The sequence below is a fragment of the Chelonia mydas genome, chromosome 1 (genome assembly GCF_015237465.2).
Source record: "Chelonia mydas isolate rCheMyd1 chromosome 1, rCheMyd1.pri.v2, whole genome shotgun sequence".
In the NCBI taxonomy this organism is placed as follows: domain Eukaryota; kingdom Metazoa; phylum Chordata; order Testudines; family Cheloniidae; genus Chelonia; species Chelonia mydas.
Window position 1 is genome coordinate 202,690,671 of NC_057849.1, and position 16,707 is coordinate 202,707,377.

The 16,707-nt window shown below is 42.1% G+C and overlaps 1 protein-coding gene across 4 annotated transcripts in view; it reads right to left on the reverse strand.

Annotated features, from left to right (window-relative positions):
• Positions 1 to 16,707, reverse strand: part of POLQ (DNA polymerase theta) — a 131,870-nt gene that overhangs the window by 73,953 nt on the left and 41,210 nt on the right. For 3 of the 4 annotated variants that reach the window (XM_043538751.1, XM_037909805.2, XM_043538752.1), the window contains 3 exons: positions 15,106 to 15,248; positions 6,033 to 6,226; positions 5,558 to 5,682 (listed from right to left, as the gene is read on the reverse strand). In XM_043538751.1, the coding sequence (XP_043394686.1) occupies positions 5,558 to 5,682; positions 6,033 to 6,226; positions 15,106 to 15,248 (462 nt within the window). The remainder of the gene's footprint in view (positions 1 to 5,557; positions 5,683 to 6,032; positions 6,227 to 15,105; positions 15,249 to 16,707) is intronic. The other variant, XM_043538750.1, reaches the window with a different exon arrangement.

The window sequence follows — 16,707 nt, forward strand, 5'->3', positions numbered from 1 at the left end:
ACGGACAATGGTGAGATTCTACATAGGAGAAGGTTCCTTGATGGGAGAGTAAGCATAGAGTAGCCCTTTCAGAAATCTATAGATTGTAGAATGTGAAAAGATTGAACAGGATTGGACAGGTGAGAGACCTGATGAAATTGCTGCTAGATTAACTTTGATGGAGCTGAATGAAAGACCCAATTGTTTTAAATCCTAGAGGTAGTCCAGGATCTTTGGTATGGGAGCCTCCACTGGGTCAAGACTGCATTAGGTTGCCCATATTGGAATCTTTTCCATTTAGAGGAATAAGTTTTCCTTTTGAGAGGTTTCCTGCTTTGTAGGAGGATTTCTCGCACCTGAAGGGAGCAGTCTGTCAGTATTAACCAGCCAACATCCAAGCTGTCAGATGCAGTGACTTCAGATCCAGACAAAGTATCTGACCTTGGATCTGCAATACTAGCTAAATGATATTCAGAGAAGATCTGTTAGCCAGAACTATCTTGAACGGTATGGAGCTATTAGGACTATTTTGCCTTTGTCCCAGATGATTTTATAGATTCACCTGGGAATCAGGGGAATATTTGGAAAAGTGTACGGGGTTCCTAGGATCCACCAAGTGAACAAGACATCTTGCAGCAAGCCTGATCTTATGCCTTCTCCAAAACAAAAAGGCTGGACATTTCTTGTTGTCTATTGAGGCAAACAAGTCTATCATCAGATTTTCCCATTGTTGGAATATTAGGTCTATGATGGACCTCCATAGCAACCACTTGTGGCTAGTGATGGATTGTTTGCTTAGGACGTCTGTCAGATTGTTGCTAACTCCCTGTAGGTGGAGGGCTGATTGGGGTTATTCCATGAAGTTGACACAGGACTGATGAGTAGGCAACTCCTTGTTTGTCTAATATGTTGCAGATGTGTTATCCATCAAAATTTGCACTCTGGAATTTTGTAAGAGATCAGAATGCAGAATAGCCTGATCACTCACAGCTTCAATACATTTATGTGAAGAATCATATCCTTTTGACCCCAGATCCCTTGTATCGAGAGGTTTGGGTGGGTTTCCCAATCCGTGGTTGATGAGTCTATGAGAAGTGTCTTCCTCCGTAAGTGGCGGGGAGAGGATGTTTCTTTTCTGGTCCTCTTTGTGGATTTGGAGTTCTCCTGAACCACAGGCGCTTTTAATTATCCTGACTGGGGTAAGCACAGAAGTGCTAGGATCCCTTCTGTGGCACTTGATATTTTTTCTCCATCCTTTTGGTGGTAGGAGGAATGGTGACCAGTATTTGCCATAATGCCTTTGCAGGGTCAAGTATCCCCTTGTTAATTGGGAGGGCTAATCTGGCCAGTGCGAAGGAATTTGAATGACTGGAGTCTGAATATCCAGGGCCTCTGAGTCTAGCTAGCAGTTCCTAGAATGTCTTAAAATCATCTGGTGCTGGTATTGGAGCTATAACCTTCACCTTATATGGGAACAATGAGGATTCCTGAGGAAACAAAGGAAGAAGCTGCTGTTCCACTAATCCCACTTCATCCAGTGTCTGATGTTCATCGTCTCAGTCCAGTGTGGGCAAGCTGGAGAGCAATGCTGATGGGGAATAGGATCTCTTCCACTTCCTTGAGAGATGGAATAGAGATTGACTCCTGGAGGCATGGGAAGGTGGTCCCCAAAAGGCCCAGTAGGACTAAGATGGCACGTTATACTGGTACAGCTGGCTTCACTGGGGTTGGCCAGCCCATTACCATCCATGCCAGGATTGTGACAAGGCTCTAATTGGGTAAGCATTCAGTCCATTACACAGGATCTTCTTCCTGAATATTAAAGGGAGATAGTTCGATGCTTGATGCTGGCAAAAGATATGGCCCATTGATGGGGATGAAAAGCATATCTTGTTAAAGAGCAGTGCCAAGGTGTAAGGTGATCTTGGTGCCAGGATGCTATCATGTGCCAGTAGCAATGATGGTCTCTGTGCCGGGGAAGACTCTGGTAAAGACGTAGACTCCACTGAAGCACTGGAACATATATGAGCAGAGGACTCTGCAGCCAATGTTGACATCAGTATTTGCATTGCTGACTGCATCGATGCTGACATTGAGGTCGGTACTGGGTATGTTTGTTAATGCTGAGCTCGTGACCAAGCCTGTGCTGCTAACCCCTGTGATGGCTGAGGGCTTAGTGAACTTCTCTCTGGCACACCATTTTTTTCAACCTCTCCTTATGAGACAAAACTGACCAGTGTCTAGAGCAATGCTTTTGTCTGTGCTCCAGCCAACCTCGTCCCTCAGTACCGGTATTTGGTGCTAGAACTGTTGGTGCTGGGATCATCCATGCAGAGTCCTTTGACAGTGTTTTTTCTCAGTGACAGGACTTGGCATAGTGCACTGGTTCCCAAACTTTAACAGCCTGCGAACCCCTTTCACTAAATTGTAAAATCTCGTGAACCCTCTTCTAAAAATGAATATTTCCAGGGATTTAATATTAAATTTCCTCCGCACTCCATGGGGCTCCTGCTGCTGGACCCCGTTGACCGCCCCAACTGCCTGGCCCTGCTCTCCCTGGGGCTTGGGCTGCCAGCCCTGTGCAGAGCGCTGGGGTTCGGGCTGCCGGCTCCCCCGCTGATGGGGGCAGGGCTCAGGCTGCCAGCCCCAACTGCCCTGCCCCGCTCTCCCTGGGGTGGGTCCTGCAACTGGGTCCCACCTGCTGCCTCCAATGCCCGGGGTCCTCTGGCCGCCATTAGTGACATTTTTCTGGCGAACCCCCTGTAACATTCTGCGAACCCCAGTTTGGGAACTACTGGCATAGTGGGACATCTGGTAGGGGCACTCAAAGACGATTTCTTCAGTGCTTGATCAGTCTTAGGAGCACCATCTCCTCAGGGTGAGATGACGACTCACTGACTGCTCCTTAAGATAGAGCTTGAAACATGTGCCTGTGAGGAGAATGAACAGCAAACAAAGCACTGATCCAATACATAGTTCTCTTCAAGGCAAAACAAGCAGCAGCTATGGCCCTCAATAAGCAGAATGAGGCAGTCACAGTATGGACAGGACTTAAAGTTTTGAGTCTACCATGAATCACATGGTAGTGCGAAGCTCCTAGTGAAATTGTAGGGGGGGGTTGGTTATGTGGTTTTGTTTAGTTTTTTTAAAATGGTCCCAAATTGGTAAACTAAGGGGAAACAGGGACATTTTAAAAAGGTAGGTAGATGACTGTTCTAACAAAATATAGCAAACACTGAGGAGTAGCGACCTGGACATTTGTTCTGTCTTGCTGTCATGGGCAGTAAGGGGAACTGAGGGCAGTTGCAGCCCCCCTGCCTTTATACCCTCAGATGAGAGGTATGAGGACATGTGCTTACATATGCAGCTCCAACAGACACTGGTATTCAAAAGATTCCACTCTGGCACACGAGGTGCATGCACACCCTAGAGTGGGGTGCTCAAAAAAGAAACGATAGAAAAATATAGTCAAATGACTGATAGATTGACACTACTCTGTAATGTCCTGTACAAGCTTTACTGAATTACATTAAACCTTACTGAAGTAAGTTTAACATTTTTGGAGTTCATTGTATTAAAAACACAAATATTTACACACTATCTTGGGATTGTAAGGATCTTCAAAGGACCTTTTGAAACAAAGTGAGCTTTTAACATTAAGCATTTTTTTCTAGGAGTAGGGGAATATATGCTAATATAATTCCTCCAGTTGTCAACGCTTTAAAGTCACCCACCTGGAGAGGTGCACATATACTGGTTCAAACTGGTATGCTGTCTTGTGGCCTTCTTTCTGATCCAGCAGATGGACAGGACCCCTGGACCATGGAGGGCCCCAGTCCTTAGAAGTTTGGAAGGACTTAGCCTACTGAGGCCACATAATTCTGAATATTTCTTCCGAGCTGAAGCTGTGATGAACTTGTGACCACAAAGGAAACTCCTTGGGTGGTGTGTTGAATGACTACTCCTGACAGGACTGCTCCATCTTAGTGTTGGGATGATCTCTGGTCAGCTTATTAGCATACATTTAGGTTCTTTTATTGTTTTTAATGCTTTCTCTGTAGTTCTTTTAGCCTAATAAGAAAATATGCTTGCATAAAAGAGCTGTGTGGTACCAATAACCATGGACAGTCACACTGTCAACTGTCTCTGAAGAGAAAGCAAGTAGGTGTGCTTGGGCAGACTGTCTCAGCATGGAACACCACACCAAAGGCAGGGAACTGTGCAGCCTGGAAATGCCCTGGTCAGACAGGAAAGAGACGTAGGTCTCCACGCAAAAAGGCAATGGGTAGGAAGCTGGAAGTCTGAGAATGGGTGTCCTTGAGTGAATCACTAAGGAGAAATCCAGGTGCAGCTGCACTGAACTATGAAAATTACAAAAATTGGCTGGGGAAGTCAAGGGCAGATTGCACAGAATATATGGCCTGCACAATATTACTGATGATAATGGGTAAGATGGAGAAAAACAAGCTTGACTCTCACTGGCCAGACTAAGTTTGCAAGGCTAGCAGTGCTAAGAAAAATCAACTCCTTTTTACCTGTAAACTGAGCACAGTGGATATGGAAATCACTGGAAGACAGACACAGAATTCCATTTTTATAGCCACTCAGAATACAACTGCACTCATTCTTCTTAACCATACCTTATTTCAAGAGACATCATTTATTTTAGCCCCAAAGTTACCTATGTTCTTGTAACCCTTCACTGATTGCTGAAAATGATTTACCCTGGGAATAGAGGATCATGAAGCTAATATTACAAGAAGTTATTAACACTAACAGAATGAAGACAGTTAACATTTTACAGTTAACAAGAACTTTCCTTCCTGAATAACTTGTGTGTGCCCTTCATTTTCGGTCTTTGTCACACACTGCATCCCACAATTTGGGCCTTGAAAAGTTGGGAGATGTGACCACTCTTTAAAATTCATGTGTGGAGTTTACAAGGACTTTGGTGATGAAAGAAAAGTTCTCTTACTCATGTTGTGTCCTGTTATCTTTTGATTTGCCAGACCTATTTTGGCAGGCAAATTAACACTCTCTGAACCCTTTTTAAGTGTTTGAGAAGCTATGGTAAGTGCCAACGAGGATTCTCTCTTTTTTGGCAACTGTAAAATTACAATTTTTCAGCCAGTTAATTTTGCAATTAAGAAATCTCTAAACTAAGTATCAGCTGCACCCAAACTTTGTCCACATGAGAGCACCACATTGGTAGCTTGGCAGGAGCACAGAATTAACCTATACTTAATTTGCATAAAATGGGACAAATTATATTCATGTACCATTAAGATGCAGCCTTTGGAGACTACATTTCCCAACATGTAGTTCTCCATATTTATCCTATCATCCTCCAGTGAGTGGTGTAGCCTCTGCAGGATGCTTTTCCATAACAAAGCAGATGGCAAGCACAAATTGCACTATAACAGTGCATCGGCTAAATGCATCACTGCCACATTTTAGCCAAAAATGCCGTATATGAAGACGACGGACCATCGTTTCCTCCAGTAACAAACTAGAAAGACCAAATATTTAGAACTAGACAACGCAAGACTCCAGAATTTTTTCTATCCCTATGACTCACCTGCATAGGTAGCAGCAGACTGCTGCAAGGACTGAAGCTGGCCACGACTACAAGTATATTTCTTAGTAATATCCTTTAAGGGAACCTCACTGATTAAATCCAGTAGGGCAAGGCTGGTGAAAAACCTGTACAAAAAGCATACAGAGAAATTTTAAAAAATAAAGTAATTGATGGCAAGCTAGTAGTAAATGCTCTGTGCTACTCTGGGCCTGAAGTGGCAAACAAAGGAAATAACTTCTCAGACCATTTTTCTTAACACATACCCAAGCTTCTTGTAGCTACAATTCTCTTACCCAGTATGGATAAACTTATTCGGGACCGAGCCAAATTGCATTAGCTAACAGCTCAGCCAACAGGAGAGCCAATCCCAGACAATGCTTTCATACAGAACAGAACCTAGCAATTGGATCATCTTCTCACACATTTGTCCTTTAGAACCTCCTCCCCTTAGGCCCTTAGACCCATCTGTTATTACCTTTTATGAATGGCCATTTGTCTGTGCTGTTTCTCTGTTTTAGCTATGATTTTGCCCTTTACAGAGCGAGCCAGGAAGCCTTCTTCAATCCCCACCAGCTCAGCCACTCGCTTCATAGATGAAGGCAGCTTCTCCCACAGGCAGAAAAACTGATACCAGTCAATAGTGGTCCACTCCTCGTACACAGGAGTGACCTAAAAGGAAACAAATCAATATCTCATTCTTTAAAGCAAAATCTTTACTTCACAAGAACAGACACAGAACTACACTGCAAGGAAGAGGAGAAATAATTATGTAATCCAGGGCATATGGTTACAGTGTCTGTCCTACATACAACTCAGATGCACTGAGTCATAACCACATACCCTGAAGAACGTAAAAGCTCTTCCAACAAGTTTTTAATGTTTGGACTAATGAGCTCTGACACATGTTGGTATATTCTCATGATTACACAGTTCAGACCTTTGTCAGATTGTTCCCTAAATCCAAGACATTAAAAATAAGGGCTTTTGAACAATAACTATTTTTATTTCACATAACTGATTAACATATGCCTGGCTATTAAGATCAGCATCAGTGAGACATTTTTCCAGTACATTCCACCAAGAAACAGGACATCCAGTTAGAGCAGCCTTGTTAGACACTACCATGGCATCTGATCATGTAGAGGAATAGGGTTCTGCAGTCCACTTTTCCTCTTACTTCATGATAAACTCCAGCACAAAAATCTCAGTGCTATTATTTATATGAACAAAAATACCCCAAAAATTCAACCACTAAGGGACCAAAACAAAACAAATAATTCTGGTTAAAATTCAGTCAGCCTGGTTCAATACCAGGAGAGAGAATGTCGTAGTATTTACATCAACATATTGAGAGAGACTTTGTTTCGAAATAACTAGTTAACAGTACTTGGGGCACATTTAACAGAATACAAAATGCAAAATGTCTAGGGTGCAGCTACAAATCCTCCATCTCCCTTTTAATGTTGGCAAGGGTAAGAATAGCTGAAGACAGGATCCCATTCCAGAGAGTTAGGCCTTTTTTATCCATTCCTAACCAACAAATATTTATTCTTTTTATCAAATTCCAAAAAAGGTCAGCCATAGATTTGTACAGTCAGAACATTCAAGCCTAAGGGAGTTAAGAACCATTATTAAAGTAGACAGAGAAAAACTAACATGCAGGATACATTTGGAGAGCAACTCCCGGCAAAAATCATCTCCAGTCTTGCTTTGGAAATGAACAGTTTACAAATAATATTTTAGGCAAGGTTAATGGGAAAATCTCAAGAACATTTTGTTCAAGAGCACTATTTCAAACTAAATACGCTAGACAAACTGCTGTGCTTGAAAACTCCAGAGAGAAAATACATTACATTAACATCTCCTGCCTTGGAACACACACAGAATTCATTCTTTCATTTTCTACTTTTTAATAGATGTCAGCAGGAAATGCGTACATTGCTGCATACTATACAAAGCAGCTCTGCTTTGCTTACTGAAAGTAGAAACAAAATATAAATCTTCCTGATGTTGGCAGTTTGCAGGCACGTATGGGACACTAGCACACCCTCCAAAATCATTCAGTTTTGGTCAGCAGCTGGTCAATGACAGAACAAGCAGGGGCGTGGAGCTGAGAGAAGGCAAAAGCACGCATTCCTCACTGTTTATGATCCCAACAATCACATCATCCCAGCTTTGTTTTGCATGGGTCACAGAGGTCCTCAGCAGGGATTTCCAAACTGTTGAAATTCTGTTTCAGAGGCTGTGTTTTGTCTTTATTAGGACAGTATGTACAAAGATGCACATTTAATGGGGAGAGAAAACAGTATCAGATTTTGGACACCATTCCTTTAAGGCCCTCTTGCCCATGAATCTTAGGAGGCTCATCAGGACACCTAATCACTCTCTTGTTAATCTTTACAGGCTCATGACTCCCTCTCCAGGAATTTTAATTGGCTTTTAGGGGCTTCTTGAATATGCATACACAGATCATTGTTGTCTTGTTGGAGACCACACCCCACAACAGGTTTAGCAGACTCCTCAGGGGTCCCCTCTCATAGTTGTAGTAGGCTCCTCCACCCCAAATGTGCCAAACAGGCTCATCAGGGACCAAAAACCTTCTTAAAGCTTATAGGGTGGTTGGGATTGGCCCCCAACAAGCTTCCTTAGGCTCAGAAAGGTGAAAGGACCCCGTTAGTCTGTGATGTATGAGGTACAGCTTGATGAGCCTAAGCGCCTCAGGGGGATGTAAAATTCAGAAAACCTTTGTCCAATTCACTTCAAATATTTTAGAAAAATTCTACCTCTGTTCCAGAGAAAAAATTCAAATTTTGAGACAGATGAGACTTTTCTATGGATTTGAGGAAAGCGGATTCCAAATTGGGTTTATAATGTATAAAACCAATTGAACATCAACTATGGAGCGGCAGCTGCTTCATAATACATGCTGCAGAATCAGAATAGTTTCCCAACTTAATCAGGGTGGATTGATTTAAATCAGCAAGCAGGAAACCTTGATTTAAATAACTGATTTTAATCATGTTTTGTATTTGTAGTTTTTAATTATTTTCTTAAAGAAAGGTTGCGTTTCACTGGTTGAGCCATTAAAACACTGATTTTGCCACTAAATATAACCTTTTGCACTAAATTAGGTGCTTCATTTTGCTAACTAGGAGAATATACTAATCTATACACATTTATTTAAGCAATTATATAGCTTAACATACATTTATTCGGATTTGTAATTTTTACATTTTTATTATGTAACAAAATGATGAATGATGTATTTTTTCACTAAAGGATTATTAATTTTTTTACTTGTAATTTTTGTATCAATCTCTGGATGAATGGAAATTGAATTAAAGATGCACAAACAATTTTTTTATTCAATAAAAACATCCTAAATGTGCTGGATACACAAGAAAAAAAAGTTTATCAAAAAGTTTAATCAAAATATGTTTTGCATTTACAACTGATTTATTAAACAAAAGTAGTATTATCTGAAGCTAGTAAACAAAACTAATTGTTTTGGTCACTATGTCCAAGATTTTAGAAGTAGCAGACTTCATCCTATCCTACCTTGTTTTTATTCATAAATGGGAAGAGGAAAAGAAACTTTCATTCTTTTTCAACTCCCAAATGGTTTCTTAACTTTGAATGAACTAGTTGTAGAACTGAACTAGTTGAATGAACCAAAATGAAGAAAATATTCTCTGCACATGCAGAAGAACATAAGAACGGCCATACTGGGTCAGACCAAAGGTCCATCTAGCCCAGTATCCTTTCCTGTGAGAGAGGCCAATGGCAGGTGTCCCAAAGGAAATGAACAGACAGGTTATCATCAAGCGATCCATGCCGTGTCACCGAATCCCAGCTTCTGGCAAACACAGGCTAGGGACGCCATTGATGAACCTATCTAGCTCCCTTTTGAACCCCATTATAATATTGGCCTTCACAACACCCTCTGGCAAGGAGTTTCACAGGCTGACTGTGCATTTGCGTGAAAAAATACTTTCTTGTGTTTGTTTTAAACCTGCTACCTATTAATTTCATTTGGTGGCCCCTTGTTCTTGTATTATGAGAAGGAGTAAACACTTCCTTATTTACCTTCTCTATACCACTCATGATAAATTGGATAAATTGGAGAGAGTCCAGCGAAGGGCAACAAAAATGATTAGGGGTCTGGAACACATGACCTATGAGGAGAGGCTGAGGGAACTGGGATTGTTTAGTCTGCAGAAGAGAAGAATGAGGGGGGATTTGATAGCTGCTTTCAACTACCGGAGAGGTGGTTCCAGAGAGGATGGTTCTAGACTATTCTCAGTGGTAGAAGAGGACAGGACAAGGAGTAATGGTCTCAAGTTGCAGTGGGGGAGTGGGGAGGTTTAGGTTGGATATTAGGAAAAACTTTTTCACTAGGAGGGTGGTGAAACACTGGAATGCGTTACCTAGGGAGGTGGTGGAATCTCCTTCCTTGGAAGTTTTTAAGGTCAGGCTTGACAAAGCCCTGGCTGGGATGATTTGATTGGGGATTGGTCCTGCTTTGAGCAGGGGATTGGACTAGATGACCTCCTGAGGTCCCTTCCAACCCTGATATTCTATGATTCTATGATTTTATAGACCTCTATCATATCCCCCTTAGTCACCTCTTTTCCAAGCTGAAAAGTTCCAGTCTTATTAATCTCTCCTCATACGGAAGCCGGTCTATACCCCTAATTAATTTTGTTGCCCTTTTCTGAACTTTTTCCAATTCCAATATGTCTTTTTTGACATGGGCAACCACATCTGCACGCAGTATTCAAGATGTTGACGTACCATGGATTCATATAGAGGCAATATGATATTTTCTGTATTATCTTTCCATTTCTTGATGATTCCCAACATTCTGTTCTCTTTTTTGACTGCTGCGGCACATTGAGTGGATGATTTCAGAGAACTATCCACAATGACTCCAAGATCTCTTTCTTGAGTGGTAACAGCTAATTTAGACCCCATCATTGTATATGTATAGTTGGGATGATGTTTTTCAATGTGCATTACTCTGCATTTATCAAATTTAAATTTAAATTTCATCTGCCATTTGTTGCCCAGTCACCCAGTTTAGTAAGATCCTTTTGTAGCTTTTCGCAGTCTGCCTGGGACTTAACTATCTTGAGTAGTTTTGTAAGTAGTTTGAGTAGAGACTGCTGCTGTCAAAAGCTGGTTTAGCACTTCAACAAACTCTAGTCCAAGGTGGTTTGACTTTCTTTAAAATTTCAGCAGCAAACATGTATTCTTTTAGTAATGTTTTTGTATTTAAATTTAAATGATTTTAAAAGGTTATAATATCTTTAAGCCTTAATATAGGTTGTCAATTTCAAATTTGATTGGTGAGAAAGGAGTTCATAAGAGCAGCTTCAGGTGTGGTATTCCAATTGTCCCAACCATACTGCTAGTAGGCAGCCCAACCATCTTGCACTAAACACACCAGACAGGGTGGCTCCAACCTGCTTGGAGTGGGTGAAGCCCACCCGAGATTCTTTCATCTTTCTGCAAGACCCAGGCCTACATCAGATGGGATTAGCAATCCCCCACCCAACCCAACGGCTATGAAAGCCACTAATGTGTTTGCTTCGGATCAGCCATCATGTGTCAGCAATGCCCCTCTGCCATATACATTAACCAAACCAGACAGTCTCTACGCAAAAGAATAAATGGACACAAATCTGACATCAGGAATCATAACATTCAAAAACCAGTAGGAGAACACTTCAACCTCTCTGGTCACTCAGTAACAGACTTAAAGGTGGCAATTTTGGAACAGAAAAGCTTCAAAAACAGACTCCAGTGAGAAACTGCTGAGCTTGAATTAATATGCAAACTAGATACCATTAACGGGGGGGAAGGGATAGCTCAGTGGTTTGAGCATTGGCCTATTGAACCCAGGGTTGTGAGTTCAATCCTTGAGGGGGCCATTTAGGGATCTGGGGCAAAAATTGGGGATTGGTCCTGCTTTAAGCAGGGGGTTGGACTAGATGACCTCCTGAGGTCCCTTCCAACCCTGATATTCTATGATTCTATGAATAGAGACTGGGAGTGGCTGGGTCATTACACATATTGACTCTATTTCCCCATGTTAAGTATCCTCACACCTTCTTGTCAACTGTCTAAATGGGCCATCTTGATCATCACTACAAAAGTTTTTTTCCTCCTGCTGATAATAGCTCATCTTAATTAATTAGCCTCTTACAGTTGGTATGGCTACTTCCACCTTTTCACGTTCTTGGTATGGGTGTATATATCTTCTTACTATATGTTCCATTCTATGCATCCGATGAAGTGGGCTGTAGCCCACGAAAGCTTATGCTCAAATAAATGTGTTAGTCTCTAAGGTACCACAAGTACTCCTGTTCTTTTTGCGGATACAGACTAACACAGCTACTCTGAAACCAGACTAAAAAGTGTAACTTTGAATAATCTAACCTAAAACTCAATAGCATTTGAAAATGCTACACAGTTAACATCTCAAAAAGGTCTGAGGACCAGTCAGACTGTACTGATGCTAAATCCACTGGGATGGACTTTAAATCCTAGATAACTGACGATGCTATGACTGTCATTGGTCCCAAAAATAAAAAAAAGCCAAGAAACCCTGGATCTTCCTCAATACCTTACCCGTCACTAAAGAGCATTGCACAGTTCATTTGAGAGGTCATATGGTCATATATCGTAAAGCTAAATAGCACTCATAATAAAGCAATACATGCTGATCACAATGCTTTTATGGAAGCAAAAGCCACTGTACTTAATAAAACTTCTAACAGGAGGCTGCACCTCCTTCTATAAACACTTCCGTGAGCTCACTGATGAGAAAGGTCATTCAGCCGGTGCAGTCTTCTCCAGTTCTGGTCAGCTAATCAAGGCAGAAGCAGAGTGTATGGCATGCTGAAGTGAACATTTCATCCACCTCCTAAATGCACCCCCAATTTCTTTGGATCCTGATATTAAGGCCACTGCCAAGATGACCTATTCCATACAAAATGATCCTGGCAAATTAACTAACAACAAAATCCAAAGTGCTCTAATAAAGCTTAAGGAAAATAAGACAGCAGGAATTTGTGGAATTCCTGCAGAACCATTGAAAAGCATAGGACAAGCTATTCATTTGTGGCTGCAGATGCTGTTCAATATCATCTGAAGAACAGACTCAGTCCCATCCCACTGGCAAAAAGGCACTATTTTATAGCTTTGGAAATCTAAAGACAGCAAACAAGACTGCTGCAACATCATAGCATTACTCATCTACCTGTTCCCGGGAAAGTTTTCCTTCTCTCTTGGTCATCTGAGCCACTGATATCTTAAGGCGCAAGAGAAGACCGCAATAAGATGGCTTCACTCCCAGCCATTCCACAATGGAGCAATTCTTCATAGTGCGCCAGCTTATTGAGAAGGCATGAGAACTGAAATGCCCCGTTCACATTGCATTGTGGACCACAGTGCACCATCAACCACGTTTGATTCTGCTGTCAGCGAATCACTTTGATCTTGAAACTCGCAGGCCTTCCTGACAAACTCTGGAGAATGTTTCATCTTCTATATGCCTCCTCAAGCTAAGTTCTTGTAAATAGGAAAAGAATCATCTTCCAAATTAGATTGGGCATTTGACAAGGATGCGTTGCAACTCCAGAACTCTTCAATACCATCATAGACTATGTGCTTAACCAGACACTAGGTCAATACATATGCCTTGATGATAAGAACCTCTGTCAAGGTTCCTTCCCCACTTCTGAACTCTAGGGTACAGATGTGGGGACCCGCATGAAAGACCCCCTAAGCTTATTTCTACCAGCTTAGGTTAAAACTTCCCCAAGGCACAAAGTCTTTGCCCTTGGATTAGGTAAAACACTGCCACCACCAAGAGTTTTAGACAAAACAGGGAAAGGACCACTTGGATTCCTATTTCCCCAAAATATCCCCCCAAGCCCTTATACCCTCTTTCCTGGGGAGGCCTGAGAACAAACAAGATGAGCACAAACCCTTTGGATTTTAAGACCCAAAAAACCCAATCAGATTCTTAAAAATCAGAACTTTATTAGAAGAACAAAAAAAGATAAGAGAACAACTCTGTAAGATCACAATGGAAGATAATCTTACAGGCAGTCAGATTAAAAACCTAGAGGATCCCTCTAAAAAAGGCACAAAAACAGGAATACACATTTCCTCCAGCACAGCGAATTTACAAGCCAAAAAACAAAGAAAACCTAACACATTTTCTAGCTAGATTACTTACTAACTTTACAGGAGTTGGAGAGCTTGCATCCTTGATCTGTTCCCGGCAAAGGTATCACACAGACAGACAGACAAAAAACTTTCCCCCCACTCCAGATTCAAAAGTATCTTATCTCCTCATTGGTCATTTTGGGTCAGGTGCCAGCAAGGTTACCTTAGCTTCTTAACCCTTTACAGGTGAAAGGACTTTGCCTCTTGCCAGGAGGGATTTTCTAGCACTGTATACAGAAAGGTGGTTACCCTTCCCTTTATATTTATGACAACCTTCTTGATATCTATTTTGCTGATGACGTAGCACTAGTTATTGAATCAATAGATGAACCAATTGTGGAAAGCTCAGTGGCAAAAGTCAGCCTGAAAATTGTTTAGAGTGGCAACTGGAAGAATTTTTGTTTTAATTTCAAACATGCTGCAGGCTCTAGCCTCTTAGTGGATGACCACCCTGTCAAGACGGTCAGTGATTTCACCTGTCTCACTTCTCTTGTTGATAACAGGGCATCACTGAGAAAATGTGAAGCCTGCACTGCAAAAGCGCTGTTCATAATGGGGTGCCTCCTTAAGAACATCTGTCATAAACCAAACATCCTGATAAGTAAACCAACAAAGCTGAGGATATAGAATGCTACTGTGGTCAGTATTCTGACCTCTTGGACTGAAACATGACCTCTCACTGCCAAGACTGAAAACCCGGACACCGTTCAGATGAAGCATCACCGAATGATTGAGAACATCAAGTAGTATGAATTCAAGTCAAATGAAGAGATCTGTTTTCTAACTAAACAGGTCTTGCTCTCTCAAAACTGTCACCCAATGTTCTTTGAGGTGGCATGGTCATCTACTCTGAATGCCTACCAAATTTCCTGTAAGAATCACCTCCAACTTTGACCCAATGAAAGCAGGATGGACAAGACCCCCAGAAAACCTGAAACATGATGGCTGAGCAGCGTCAACAGATACCTGTCTCTCACAGACATCCTACCCTGTGCCAGATTTGGCTCAGGACAGATCATCATAGAGGTGCACAACATGTTCAGTGACCACTACACTGTCCAATCAAAAGCATGAGAATTTAATTTAATTTAAACAAAAAAATCCAATTTAAAAATAAAATCGGATTATTTTAATTTAAGTCATCGATTTTTATTCACCCTGAATTGAATGCTTTTCAAAACATTTCCCCTTGAGGGGTCACCTGAACAAAATAAAAAAGCAAGAGATCCTTGCATCCAATATGCTGTGCATCCTCTTCTCCTTCACCTGTACAACTAAAGCTGCTATAGAGAGACAAACAAGGAACTTACCAAATAGAGAATATGCAGGTCATTCTCCAGGACAAAACCCTTCATAGCTCTCTGGAGGTCAGCAAAGATTCCCAGGGCCTCAGTTGGTGACAGAGAAGAGGAAAGAGTAGCAGTGCCAAGATGTGTTGGACGATAGACCTCTGCTGTAAGAGAAACAGGCATTTAATGTTACACGAAAGCTAATACTTCATTTTCAATTTGGAAAGCGCTTTATAAATATTAATCAACCCTCTTGGGGGAAGAGTATTTCTCCATTTTACAGATGGGAAACTAACGCTGGAAGTCTAAATGCCTCATCCAAGGTTAGTTAGCCTCAGAGCTGGGATCAAAACTCAGGCTCTCAATCCTGTGCTCCAACTGAATGAGAGACAATTATAAATCAAATAAAAAACCTGATGTAAATCCCACTGTGACACTCTATACCTTGCGGGAGCACCATGGAACCCCCATACTCCTTATTTATATATAATTGTGATTTTGTATATAAATCAGGCCATGTGAGGTATCAGGAGAAAGAACAATGACTTTTGGCAGATCATAACCTATCTAAATATGTACATCATTAGCGCATAAGAAGTTAAAAAAGATTGTGTTGTATGGTTGTCAGTAAAACATGCTGTAAGTTGGGGAATCAGCCAGATATTAGCTCCCCAGAGACAACAGCAAGGAAAGTAACCAATGCCCAGGCATGTGTCAAACAAGCATCAACAGACATTGTTCAACAGAGGAGCTACAATGCAATGACTCATTTGCACCAGCCCACATCAGGAGAATTGCTCAACCTTTCCTGGGGACTCAGCAATGCCCACCAGACATGCCTGGACTCATGTTCTCCAAGCACATGGGACTATGGGTACAAAAAAAGAACACAATGGCCCTATGCTTGGCCTTTTCTCCTTCCCCCACCTATGCTGCAAGCAACAAGGACACTCAGAAGACTCCAACAGAGGAGACTGACCCAGGTTTCAAGGGTGAAACCTGTGTACTATGCACTGCAATATCCAGTGGGTGAGGAAAACTGCTCAATCTAGATGTTGCCCAGTCTAATAGCATTGAAAGTTTAGACTGCATGCTTATATTTTATTTTATTTTGGTAACTAACTCTGACTCTTTGCCTATCGCTTATAATGAAGGCTAAGATTTTGTCACTGTTATTTTTAGTAAAAGTCACAGACAGGTCACGGGAAACAAACAAAAATTCACAGAGCCCGTGACCTGTGCATGACTTTTACTAAAAATAACTATACAAGCCACATGACACAGGTGAACAGCCCCGGGTGCAGACCCCTGTGGAATCTGCGGGGTAGGAGTGCACAGCTCCAGCTGCAGCCCTTCATTGAAGCTGTAGGGCAGGGGCCCACGGCCCCGGTTGCAACCCTCAACGTGGCGTGGAGGCGCACAGCCCTGGCTGCAGCCACCAGCGGAAGCTGCGGGACAGGGGAGCACAGCCCCATCTGCAGCGCCCAACGGAAGGGGGAGCATGCCCCCACTTCAGCCCCTGGCAGGGGCCACAGGGCAGGGGCAAACGGCCCGGTTACAACCACCACTGCGGGGCAGGGGCGCGCAGCCCCCGCTTCCGCTCCTTCCCTCCCCCACAGAAGC